Raw genomic sequence first — 12,963 nt, 5'->3', positions numbered from 1 at the left:
TAACCACTCGGTTTTGTCAGTAACCGTTCGGTTTTCTCGATTTATCGAGCGGTTATCTCAATTTTCAGTGAAGTTCAACAAAAAATCCAAAACTTATCTTAATCTTGTAAAATCAATAACTAATTCATCTGAGCTTCAAATCAAGTGAAACAAATTTTGTTGGTTTCCTTGTAACATGATTTACATGATAAAAGTATTTATACTCATAAAAAAGTTCAAAAGTTTCTGTGAGAAAATGTATTTATTAAACCAAGTTAAATGCATAATTTACTCTTTGCTAATCGAAAAATCATGAAACTAATTTTGTTAGTCTTCTTGGATGATCTTATGTCTTTTAAAAATACATGAACTCATGAATTAGTTATTGTAACATGCAGGATTGTGTAAGTTACGACTAGATTAATTCATAACTGACCCATCACACCTTAAAAATTAGTGAAACCACTTTTATTAGTTTATTTATACTATGATTTATGTAGAAAAAATAATACTAGACATGAAAAAGTTAATTACAGTGCTGTTTCTTAACATATTCACTTTATACTTGTGAACTTTGTAAAAATCATAGAGAAATTACTAAAACTCTAAATAAAGTGAAATCAATTTTAAATATCCTCTTAAGATATGTTCTACACAAGAAAAATATGTGTTTGCATGTTAAACTTTTTCTTAACATGAGTTAATAACTGAGCCGCACGCTTCAACTTTTTTCATTTGTTTCAAACTTCCTCCCTATTGAATATGATGCAAACGATATTATTTTTGAAAAGTTTTTTCAAAGAAGGTCTTAGAATTGTGTCTAGTTTTTTAAGATTTTTTTTTTGAATTTTTTATTTTTTGAATTTTTTGAATTCAAATTCGGTTACCGTTCGGTTTCTGAAACCGAGCCGGACCGAGATGGCCGGTTATCGCGATTTTTGCTCGGTTACCGTCGAACTTTTGAACCCTACCTCCCACCAAACTTCCCAAAGCCTTCCCCAACTTTGCCCCTCTGCCCTGCGAAAAAATTGTTTGGAGCACGTGTGACTTGCGAAGTCACGGCGCACTTGAACAGTGTCACAACTCATGCGTGTCTGTTTCTGAGTTAGAGCACACGGCCTGCGGGCTGTCACGACCTAGGGGGCGTCAAAGTATGCAGCCTAGAAGGGCGTCGGAGCGCGCGGCCTGCGGGCCGCGGGGGCACGCGGAGGCTCAGGTGGGGCTAAGGGGTGAGGCCAATTGAGATAAAAGTTATGTTGGAGTTTTTTAAAAAACATTATGCTGATTTTTTTAAAAAATGTTTGTGCTGAAAATTTTTCTCGACAACTTTTTCTAAAATGTTTTTGTTACAAGTTTTATGGATAAGTTTTTATTACAAGTTTTATAGACAATTTTTTGGATAAATTTTTGTTACAAGTTTTGTGAATAAGTTTTTGTTATAAGTTTTATGGACAATTTTTTATTACAAGTTTTATGGATAAGTTTCGAGTTGAACTTTTTCTCAAAGGTAAAGGAGTTTATCCCGTGGCCTCACGCCCCACGGCCTGCCCCCACACGCCCATGGGCCTTGCGCCCCGTGGCGTGCTCCTGTGCACACGTGGGCCTTACTCTTTGCCCGCCTGTCCCAAGTGCAAGCTTCATCATTTTGCTGTCGGAGCGCAGTGCGAGTTCGCGTCCTCTACCATGCCGCGAGGATGTGTGTGTGTCATATATATATATATATATATATATATATATATATATATATATATATATATATATATAGCGAGTCTATTCTGCGTCTAGTCGCACATTCAAAAAACTGTCAGTTACAACTAAGAAAATAATTAGTTACGATATTACAGATAGTTGAGTTACGATCATATGACAAAAGGAATATAATTACAACTAGAGAAGGTATCTGAGTTACAACTATATATATTTGTAGGAACTAACATATCTTGTAGATTGTAATTATACTGTTTTTGGATAGTAACTGGGGATATGCGCAGAGATGGACAAGTTACGATCACATGATAAAAGTACATAATTACGACTAGAGACGGTATCTGAGTTACAACTATATATATTTGTAGTAACTAACATATCTCATGGATCACAACTATACTTCTTTTAGGATCGTAACTGGGGGTGTGCGTAGAGGTGAACTACGTTGCGTACGTTGTGCCTAGGTACATAATATATATATATATATATATATATATATATATATATATATATATATATATATATATATATATAGGACACCTATTCTATACCCCTAGGAGTATGTACTCCCACATGCAATATACCACCTAAACAAACACTTTATACTCTTTTATCATTTTTAGTATACTCTAATACTAATTCTAAGATACTCCAATATGAGTTGTATGAAAAAAAATTCAATGTTAGCCTTTTATTTTTGCTATATACTCTTTTTTATACATAAAAGAAGTATATACGCAAATTATGATAAAAATCATGGAATTTCATAAAAAATTTCGTGGGATTTGTATTGTAGTATCTTATAATTACTAATGAAGTATATTTAAAGTGATAAAGAAGTATAACACACGTGTAAAAGTGGTATATGAGAGATGGGAGTACATACACCCAGGAGTACATACTAGTTTTCCTATATATATATATATATATATATATATATATATATATATATATATATATATATATTTGCAAGACTACACATTTGTTTGAAAAAATAGCAAAGATAGGCTAGTGTCGCTCATTCATCGGGTGAGATCCCGCTGAATAGGCCAGATCTTCTGGGGCTCAGTGGTCCCCAAGGTCTCACCCATTCAACAAGCGAGAACTTGATCTCGCCCGCTAAATAGGCGAGTTCTTGATCGCCGTGACGTTCGCGGGTCCACCCAAAAGGTCTCGCCCATCCAGTGAATGATGTCTTTTAGTTATATAATTTCACGGCGTGACCGTGCAGATGTCAGCGCCCCCATTTGCTTCGAACTCAGTCAAGAGAGTGGGAGGTGATGGAGAGGAGGAGAGGGGAGGGGAGGAAAAAAATTCGGCAAAGCCCTACCAGAGTAAAGATTTGTATTTTTTCTTTATTTTTTTTACAAATCTGGTATGATAGCCACTAGTGCTAGGTTTTGATATAGGTTAGAGATTAGATCTAGGAATTTTTTACAAATCCGGTAAGATAGTCACTGGACGTAAGTTAGAATGCAGATCTAGACTTAATTAGGGTTAGATATAGTTTAGCAATTAGATCATGTTTTATGTATATTTTAGCAATTAGATATAGTATTTAAAAATATATTAGGTATTAGATGTAGGATTTAGATATAGTGTAGGCATAAGTGAGGTGCAGATGTAGGATTTGGAAGTATTTGATGTAGCGACCTGCTAATATTCTGTTGCAGTATAGTGGGCCATGTTTATAATACATTTTTCATTGTAGATGTAGTTTTACATAATTATTTCTATTCTGTCGTGTTAATGTTAGTGTTTTTTTGTCGATGGTTGCCAGGTATGTCAGATTAGTGATAGTTTAGGATTTTTTATGATGACAGTGAAATATTGTATGATCCAGAAGGGATAGTACTACCCTATTTCAATCAATGGACAAGGGTATATATATACCTATGCATAAAAGTGTTAGACACTTATATGCATGGTTGATACGGGGTTTTAAAATACACCCTAAAGTTCAAGAGATGACCATTACCATTGTGGGCAACTGTTTGAGAGATGGTGTGTACTGGGAGGTGTACCTGCTCAGGGAAGATGAATTGTGGAAGAGGTACCTATATGATGTTGTGCATAGATGTTGGCCTCCTATGTTGCTTGTGCAATGGAAGAATAAGGAGGTAGCTGGGGAGATGCAGGACTAGGGTATGCAGAGGAGGAGGGTGATGATGAAGAGTATAATAAGTATGTTGATCTAGATGGTGCACATTCATTGGATTATCTGACTAAACCGACCAGTGAGGCAGACGAGAGGGAACAAAACCTTCTCTAATTGAACAGGTGGAGCGGGATGATCTCAAAGCTGATGAATCTACTAAGTATGACATGTCGGATGATGAGGATGATGCTTCGGTTTCCGTAGACTCCTAACTTCAACAACCTTGTGATGAATGAGAGAAATCAAGTGGCCTAGGAGTATACGCAGAATGAGCTGACCCAAGGTGCTAGGTATCCTACCAATCGGGCCATGAAGGATGATGTGACTCAATGGGTGATATCACTTCGACAGCAGTTTTATATTGTCAAGTCAAGCAAGAAGGAATATGATGTGAAGTGCGTGAAGGAGGGTTGTCCGTGACGGGTGCACAGCTTCAAAGGGAAGTGGATTGAGTATTCGGAGGTGTCAATTGTAGTGGACCACGCTTGCACGATGGACGAACTTGAGCCTAGCCACAGGAACATTACATCATCATTTGTCACCAATGTTATGTATGCCCTGATTGTGAACAGCATGAACTACGAACTAGGGTCCATAATCCGGCAAATGGAGAAGGAGTACAAGTACACTATCGGCTACAACAAGGCATGAAGGGCAAAGAGTAAGGCAATTGAGATGAGGTTCGGGACCTACAAAGTGTCATATGACAACCTTCTACACTTGCTGCAGACCATTACTCTACGGAACCCTGGGACGTATTACGATATTGACAAGTACCCATTGCCGTCGAAACCTGGAAAGTATGTCCCGAAATGATGCTTCTTCGCATTAGGACCATGTACAAAAGCTTTCAAGCATTGTCGGTCTGTCCTCTGCATCGACGACACTTCCTTATTGGCATGTACAAGGGACAAATCCTAACTGCTATTGGGGTTGATGGAAACAACCAAATGCTAACGTTGGCCTTTGCATTTGTGGAGAGTGAGAACACCAGCAGTTGGTATTAGTTCTTGTATCGTGTGAGAATGATAATTGTTGGTGCTCGGCAGAACATGTGCCTTATACATGACCAGCATGCTGAGATGCTTGTGGCAATTCATGATCTGTAGAATGGAACGGATGATGGCATGATGGGACCTGTGTGGCATAATCTGCAGAGTAGGTGGTGCATGAGGTATTTGGGTGCAAACTTCTTCCGTCAATTTAAGAACAAGAACATCATGAACTTGTTCAAGAGGCTATGTGATCAGAACCAGCAACGAAAGTTTGATGTTCTTTTGGAGACACTAGATGAACTGATGAAGAAGTAAACACAAGAGCGTGCAGGGAGACCCGTGAGGGGAACAGATGAAGAACCAATACGTCTTGAGTCCCTGCCAATAGACAATGATGTTGTTATAATGCGAAGGATCGGGTCATCTACCAGGTCATTTAGTGAGTGGATTGAGAATGAGCTGAAGGAGAAGTGGGCTATGCTCTACGACACAAACAGGGCTAGGTACGATATTATGACAATAAATTTAGCAGAGATTTATAACTGGGTGATGAAAGGTGTAAGAGAGTTATCGCTTGTGGGGATTATAGAGTTCATACTTCAGGGGACGTGCAAATATTTTAGGGACCGCTATGCAGTAGTGCACACGACGCTAAATGATCCTCATCCAATTTATGGGATGAAGATAACTAAATACATGGAAGACAAGACAAAAAAGGCAATGATGCACCGGGTGAAGATCATAGGAACTACACAGCACAGATACGAAAGTCTATGTAGGGACAAAGGAAGGAGAGGGAGCAAGCGTGAGAGAGTTATCCATGAGCACACCATCTTTGATGAAAGATGTGCTCGCACCTGCTACAAGCTGATGCTACTACAAAAGCCATACTCCCATGTGATTGTTGCATGTGCTATGACGGGGATGAGAACTCGGATGTACATCTTCAACTACTTCAAGAAGGAAGCTATGTTAAACACCTAGAATCATAAGGTCTATGGTTTTGGGATTTATGGTTCTTTCGTGAAGGAACCGGGGCCCAATTGTGTTTTCATCCCTGATCCCAATAAGATGAAGCAGAAGAAGGAACGGCTCAGGACTATGAGGCTCCGTAATGACATGGATGAAGTAGAAGCCATGTGTCGCGTGAAATGGTGCAGCAAGTGCAACGAAATAGGACACACTTATAAGAAATGCATCGCTGCTATCTCGAGTGTGAACCCCGCGGAAGCAGGTCCTTCCGGGTCTACTGTGGAAGGGAGACATCCTCATGGTTGTTGATCATCGGCTTTGTCAGCTCGTTGAGTTCGATTAATGTTGTAATTCGTGGTGTGATGGATATTCATGTGCATAACATTGTACTTTACCATTTTAATACTGAGACTATCACTATTTGTGTATGATTTGAACAATATATTATGTCATGTTATATGTTGGACACTTACTTGTTAGGGGAAAGTCTTTATTTGCCATTGAAAAATATGCCTCTTCCCTCTATTTGTCAACCGGTGTTGTTCCAAGACTTCTTACTATGTGTTTGTTTTTCTTATAAAATTATAAATAACTTGTGAACATGTAGGTATGGCACAGTTGAAGCTGCTTGGCCCACAGCACGATGTTAGTCACCATTCGTATCGCATCATGATGCAGCATGAGGAGCTCCCGATACTACGACCCCGTGTGCCGGATGAGCTCATAAGGATTGATGAGCGCTGGATCCCGATGTTTTTCTAATTTCAATATAACATTTTATATGGATTTTTATCAGTATTCATCGCTAACTGTATTATGTTTGCAGGTTGCGTGCTGCTGGCCTACTTCCGCTGTGTCAACTGGAGGAGGTAGATGCGTTGGTGGGGGCCTTGAAGGTTGCCACATGATTCAGCTACGACAGGGCCCTTCTTGTGGCCTTTATCGAAAGGTGGTGTCCCGAGACGCACACATTCCACCTCTCATGTGGCGAGATGGCACCCATGCTCGAGGATGTATCGCTCCTAATGGCCTACCTTGCGCGAGTGCCATTGTTGGGGCTAGGGATGTGGGCGTGGGTTGGTGCGCCAAGATGCTCAAACGCTTCTCCGTTGTTCAACAGAGGGACGGATTAGCCCCGTTCAGGGCTTTTCCAAGAACCATGAAGTACGGTCTGACAAAAGCCTTTCTCATTCAGTTTGTGGTATATTTGTCTTGTACTATTTTATCATCTTTGTTATGTTACTAACAGATGAAGATATTTGTAATTGTTCCTTTTTCAACAGGTGGATAATGTCCACCCACTAGCAGGTGACAAGGACTTGTCCCACCACTTAGAGGCGTACCTTATGTGGTTTTTTGGGTGGGTCATGTTCACCGAGACACATGGCAACACAGTCTCGAGGAGCATTATCCCCTACGCCAGAGAGGTTACGGATGTCGACCAAGGGGAGGTCCCGCATTACAACTGGGGTCCTGCTGTGCTAGTTGTGACATACTGTAGCCTATGCGACGAATGCACGAAGACCGACAACAACACAATCCTCATTGGGTGTCCTTTACTACTTTAGATGTGGTCCTAGGAGCGCATCACCATGGCAGGCCTGTTGTGGACCATAAGGCGTACCCGTTTGCTACGGATGGCATCGACGTCCCGACCATGGGGCCATTTTGGTGCAGACAGAGGTTAATAGCTTTGAATTTTGCACATACTTGTTAATTACTTTCTTTCTTTCTTTGTCTAATTTAGTTTGTTTGCACAGCTGTCTCGGTCCAGTGCGCAAACACATCACGCATACCTAGACTTTGTTCACTAGTTCGATGAGCTGACGATGAATGACATCCGCTGGAGGTCACACATAGAGAAGGAAGTACATCGTCATGCTCCGCTTGGACTTTCGGTATTGTGCTTATGGGACTGGGAGTACTGGCTCATGCAGTACACACATGTCTACGACATCTACATCGATGAGTACTCACTACATCGTATGGTACATAGTTCGGGAAGTTCCAGCCGTTCCCTCTCCCAATGACTAGGACTGTGACTACCAACATGCACAAGTGCGTAAGAATATGCTTATCTTTTTTATTGTACACACTGCAACATGTTTACTCATATGTTTATGTTTTTTAGGTTGACGCGTATGGGGGTTCATAGCACGAGCACGTTTGCGACTCGTGTGCAAATGTGGTTTCATAGATGGGACCATGCTATCGAGAACATCCTTGACGAGGATTTACCGCACTTTGAGGAGGCGTACGCGGATTACCTATCCTGGTTCATGGCTTGGGCACATATCCGGGTCATGTACATATCAACCGAGCTTCTGAGGCACGTCCCCAATGTTCATGACACGTATCTGACGCATAGGGACCAGGTGCATACAATACTACGTGAATTCCTCATTTACTACACTTGTTGCTAAAAAATTTGAGTAATGAAATGGAACTTTTATTTGCATAGGGATATTCTGCCCCAGATTGACATTGAGGCTCGGGTGACCAAACTCCAAATCGGCAGTGGCCTCGAGGTCCCTAGGGACGAGGTGAGCATGACATTTGACCGAATTATCTAGCAGATGAATAACGTGTTCAGCACACTCAGCTGCATGTATGATACTTGCTTCATGGCTAATCAACTGTTGCGTACATAACACTTTATCGGAGCTAACATGTTATCTTCATTGTTTCATGTGCAGAGATCGACAATCTATAGGACATAGACGTGCAAGATAGCTATATGGAGTTGCTCACTAGGGAGGGTACTTATGTCCCTGGGTACTTGTACATCTTCGGAGAGAGTGACGAGCTCAGTGTCTCATAGCTACCTAGTGCACCACTTACAGGGCACAACCCTCCCATGATAGCTATGCCACTCCACCACCCGCTAGATGGCCTACATCGATTATCGTGCCACCGAATCCACTGACGTACTCAGCTAACCAGGTGCGAGCACAGAGGCGCAGGGTCCCGAGGGCAGATGCGATTAGGGGGTTGTCCCTAAGAGGGGACGTAACATGTAGGGTACTAGGTTATTGTAAGTTTAATGGTCATATGTTATTATCAGTGTTATCGTACTATAGTAGTGCTAGTGTAATGCTACTTTCTTTATGCAACTATGTTATTATTATTGTTATAATATCTTTCATGTACCGTGTTTTCGTTTTCTGATTCTTTTTGGACCATACACTCGTACCATGATCATTTCATAACAATCATAATAAACATATCGACCGACCGTACAATGGTATATACGATACCCCTACTGGTGTACCGAAGTTTCGCCTAACATGTCTTAGGGAACGTAAAAAGGCCGAACATCAAATGGACGATACACAAATTACAACACCGTCCTGATAGTGGTTCTAATCGTATTGACTTAGAGTGAACTGCGATGAGGCTCCTGAGTCCCAATAATCTCTAGCACCGTATTGTGCTGATGGAGGAGGACAAGGAGCATGAGGTGGAGGAGGAGCATCCGTATTGTGGCACGGGCAGGTGCACCATGGATCGATGCATATAGAAGTATCCTTTAGGTGTATTACAGGAGGACTTGGCATGTTCTCAACCTCCCTCTGCAAGTCAAAGATTTGGTCTCGTAGGTTGTGGGCGTAATCTTGGATATGCTGAAGAATAGTAGGATCGACCCATCTCATGTTTTGGCAGTTCTCGGGGTCGTCGTCGGAGCTCTATCGAAAGTGAAGGTCACAATGTATAATATTTTAAAAAATAGATATAGATGGTCATGGTGATATAATTCTCACCTCATCGGAAGAACGATGCCCCCATGAAAGCTCCCATCATGTATTTGAATGACACAGTCGTAGCCATAGGAGCATTTGCGCCAGTGCTTAGCCAGGTGCTCGTAAATCTGTAGGTGATTTGGAGGACGAAAATCACTCCTATCGTGCAAAGGGAAAGTTGTACAAAGGCTCCTCATACTCAGATGGGCCTAACAAACCCTCCCATTTCACCACGAGCCTCCCCGTCCCCCTTCTTCCTTGCCCCCTCTCGTCCCTACCCTCCATTGATCGTTATGGCTTAATTTTTTAGATACATGAGCCTTTAATAGATGCATTGTACCAGCATACGCCCTTTTACCACGACGTAATATTACCATCAAATTTTGTGTTACCCGCGCACATCAAACCTTGAAAACACAAATTGACATCTTCTACTATAATTTTTCAAAGGGGCAATTGTGTTCTTACCCTTATTTTGGAGTAAAACTGTGATTTTACCCCTATTTTTACAACTTTGTGATTTTGCCCTCACTTTTTGAATGTGAACATTGTGTTTGCCCCTATTCCGTTAAGAGCACTTAACGGTGTGAAATCAGCTATAAAAGGACATGTATACCCTTGCAGATTTGCCCCTATTTTTCTTAGGACTTTGTGATTTTACCCCTATTTTCACATTAAGCATTTTGACAGGTTTCAAAAGAAATTTGACAACAAAACTTGATTAAATTTGCATATATTTTAAATTTGATCGAATTTTGACAGTATTTTGACACAACTTGACAGCATTTTGACACAACTTATATATTCAAGCAGAAATCATATATTACAACCATAACATAGCATCACATAGTACGTCTAGATCATACATCACATGAAAATGTACATGTCCAACAAAAGCACCAATACATATCCAACAAAACCAATAACTAGTAGATAATTATTATGTGTCCAGTCCAAAACATCACATTCAAGCACCAAACCATGCAGCTAGCCTCCCTTCTCCTCTTTCTCCTCTTCCTCTTCCTCTTCCTCCTCCTCCTCTCCTTCCCCTTCCCCTTCCCCTTCCAATTGGTGGTCTTCCTCCTCCCATGTCACTTGCACTAGCACTTGTATTTCATGTGAAAGGAGTAAAAATATGTTAGTAGACAAGTTGATAGTAAACTAAGTAAAAATCAGCAATGATTAAGTAAGCAAAAATCAATAATGATTATGTAAGAATGAGAATTAATGCAAATGAGTACCAATGCATGACTTACTTTGATGTGTGTGTAACACTTGGATCATTGCTCCCCTCTCCTGATGTATTTTCTGAAGATGAAAGCCTCCTCTTTTGACTAGTTGTGAGAGCTCCTTGGCAATGCTTGGCTGTATGTCCTAGTTCATGAAATTCGGTGCATTCTCTTGTCTTCCTAGTGTGTGCCTCATCAGATGCCTTGATCCTGGATACTCTTGGTCTCCCAGGTTTCCTTCACAATTTAGGCTTCTTGATTTTGCAGCCTATGTCAACATGTGGCCATTGATGCTTCGATGTCATTGGATTGAAAACACCTGCATATGCCTTTCTGAACCTCTCAACAGAGAAGTATTCATGGACAAAGTCATCCATATGTACCTCCCTACTAAGCTTTGCAATGAAAGCTAAAGCATGGTTGCAGGGCTTTCCAGTCACTTGCCAAACCCTACAACTACATGTCTTCTGCTCCAAGTTGATTGCATGCCTGATGGTGGACACAGTTACTTCAGCTGTTCCAGCTCCACATGTCAAGACCTCATGGTCCTTAATAGCCTTGCTTTTAGCATTCAAAGACTTAGTAATAGGTGGAATTATTCTGCCCTCCATGTTACTACCAATCTTTCCTCTCAAATGAAACTTGGTTATGATCATCTGTCTTATCTTGTCATGCATGTCCACAATCTGCATGTCCTTGGTTTTTGACACCCAGCTATTGAAACATTCAGAGAGGTTATTATTGATGTAATCTACCTTGTAGTCATCAGAGAATTTGCTTCTACTCCACACATATGGATGATTGTTATCCAACCAGGAAAGTGCATCAGGACTCTTCTCCTCTATCTTCCCCATGTGGTAATTGAACTTCTCAATTGTGAAGCTCTTGGCGGCTGCCCACATATTCTGAGCAAACAAGGGACCATAGTACTTTTTCTTCATGTTCTTCCACAAGTGCCTCATACATTCTCTATGTTCCACTCCTGGGTACACATCATCTACAGCCCCTTCTATTCCTTTGCCTGCATCTGTACTGATTACCAAATCTGTATGAACACAATAGTATTATGGTAGTAATTCAAAGATAAAACTTGAAAGATGCAACTTGAGAGATGAAACTTGAAAGATGAACAAACCTGTAGGAGTTCCAATAGCTTTCTTCAAGTTCTGGATGAACCATGTCCAACTTTCCTTAGACTCTGTCTTAATCACTCCATATGCAACTGGAAATAACCAGTTATGACCATCCACTGCAACAACTAATGCCAACTAACCTCTTGACCTTCCTGTCAAGTGAGTGGAGTCCATGGCAATGTAGGTCCTGCATTCTTGCAAAAAACCATCAATACATGGTTTAAGAGCAACAAAGAACCTCCTGAAACACACATCCCCATTGTGCTCTTCTGTGTCTAACTCAATGATATTGTCAGGTACTGATTTGATAAGCTCAGCGCGATAAGTAGGTAGCAAATCATAACTGTCATCCCACTTCCCATTTATCATGTCAAGTGCTCTCTCTTTGCCTCTGTAGACCCTGTCATATGGAACATCCATCTTGTACTTCTTCTTCAGCTCATCCTGCAACTCCTTAGGTCCCATTGTGGGTTTGTCCCACAACAAGTCCACCACTCTGTCAGCTACCCATTTATTTGAGGCCATCGTGTCACCACATTTGTTGAATGAACCACAAGTGTGTTTTGGTCCACTCGTCTTAACCTGCAACAAAAGAATGCATAAAAGAACTATTTTGTGAGTAATTGTCATCTCAACTTAATGAACAAATCTTAAATTCTAAAAAAAAATTACATATCTGAATTTACCTTGCATCCAATGTACTTCTTGCTGGTAGATGCAAAACTGCCACTTGCAACCCTTATCTGCTCTCTTGCATATGGCTCTAAATCTTTTCTTATCTTTCTTGACGATATGGAAAGCACAATCATTCAAGATAGCATGATGGGTAACTGCTGACTTGCACTGATCCACATCTGGGAATATCACATCATTATCAATACATGGATCATCAACATCATATGAAAAGACAGGAACATCGTCCTCGTCATCCTCATCAACTATTTCACAATCAGGATCATACTCAGGGTCATTGCAATCAGAGTCAAAGTCAGATGATGCAGCCAAATCAGTGTCATAGCTGCTATCACTTAGTGCCCACAAGTGATTCAT

General features: G+C 40.8%; 1 protein-coding gene across 1 annotated transcript; it reads right to left on the bottom strand.

Annotated features, from left to right (window-relative positions):
- Positions 1-11,019: 11,019 nt before the first annotated feature.
- On the bottom strand, positions 11,020-12,963 carry LOC133928084 (uncharacterized). Its single transcript, XM_062374363.1, has 4 exons — positions 12,616-12,963; positions 12,054-12,495; positions 11,916-12,002; positions 11,020-11,825 (listed from the first exon to the last, which is right to left on the bottom strand). Exons 1-4 carry the CDS (start codon positions 12,961-12,963, stop codon positions 11,020-11,022), a joined length of 1,683 nt encoding a protein of 560 aa, XP_062230347.1.

Source organism: Phragmites australis, chromosome 9 (assembly GCF_958298935.1).
Source record: "Phragmites australis chromosome 9, lpPhrAust1.1, whole genome shotgun sequence".
Taxonomy (NCBI): domain Eukaryota; kingdom Viridiplantae; phylum Streptophyta; class Magnoliopsida; order Poales; family Poaceae; genus Phragmites; species Phragmites australis.
Note: the sequence above shows the minus strand (reverse complement) of the source record. Positions and strands in the feature narration are given on the sequence as shown.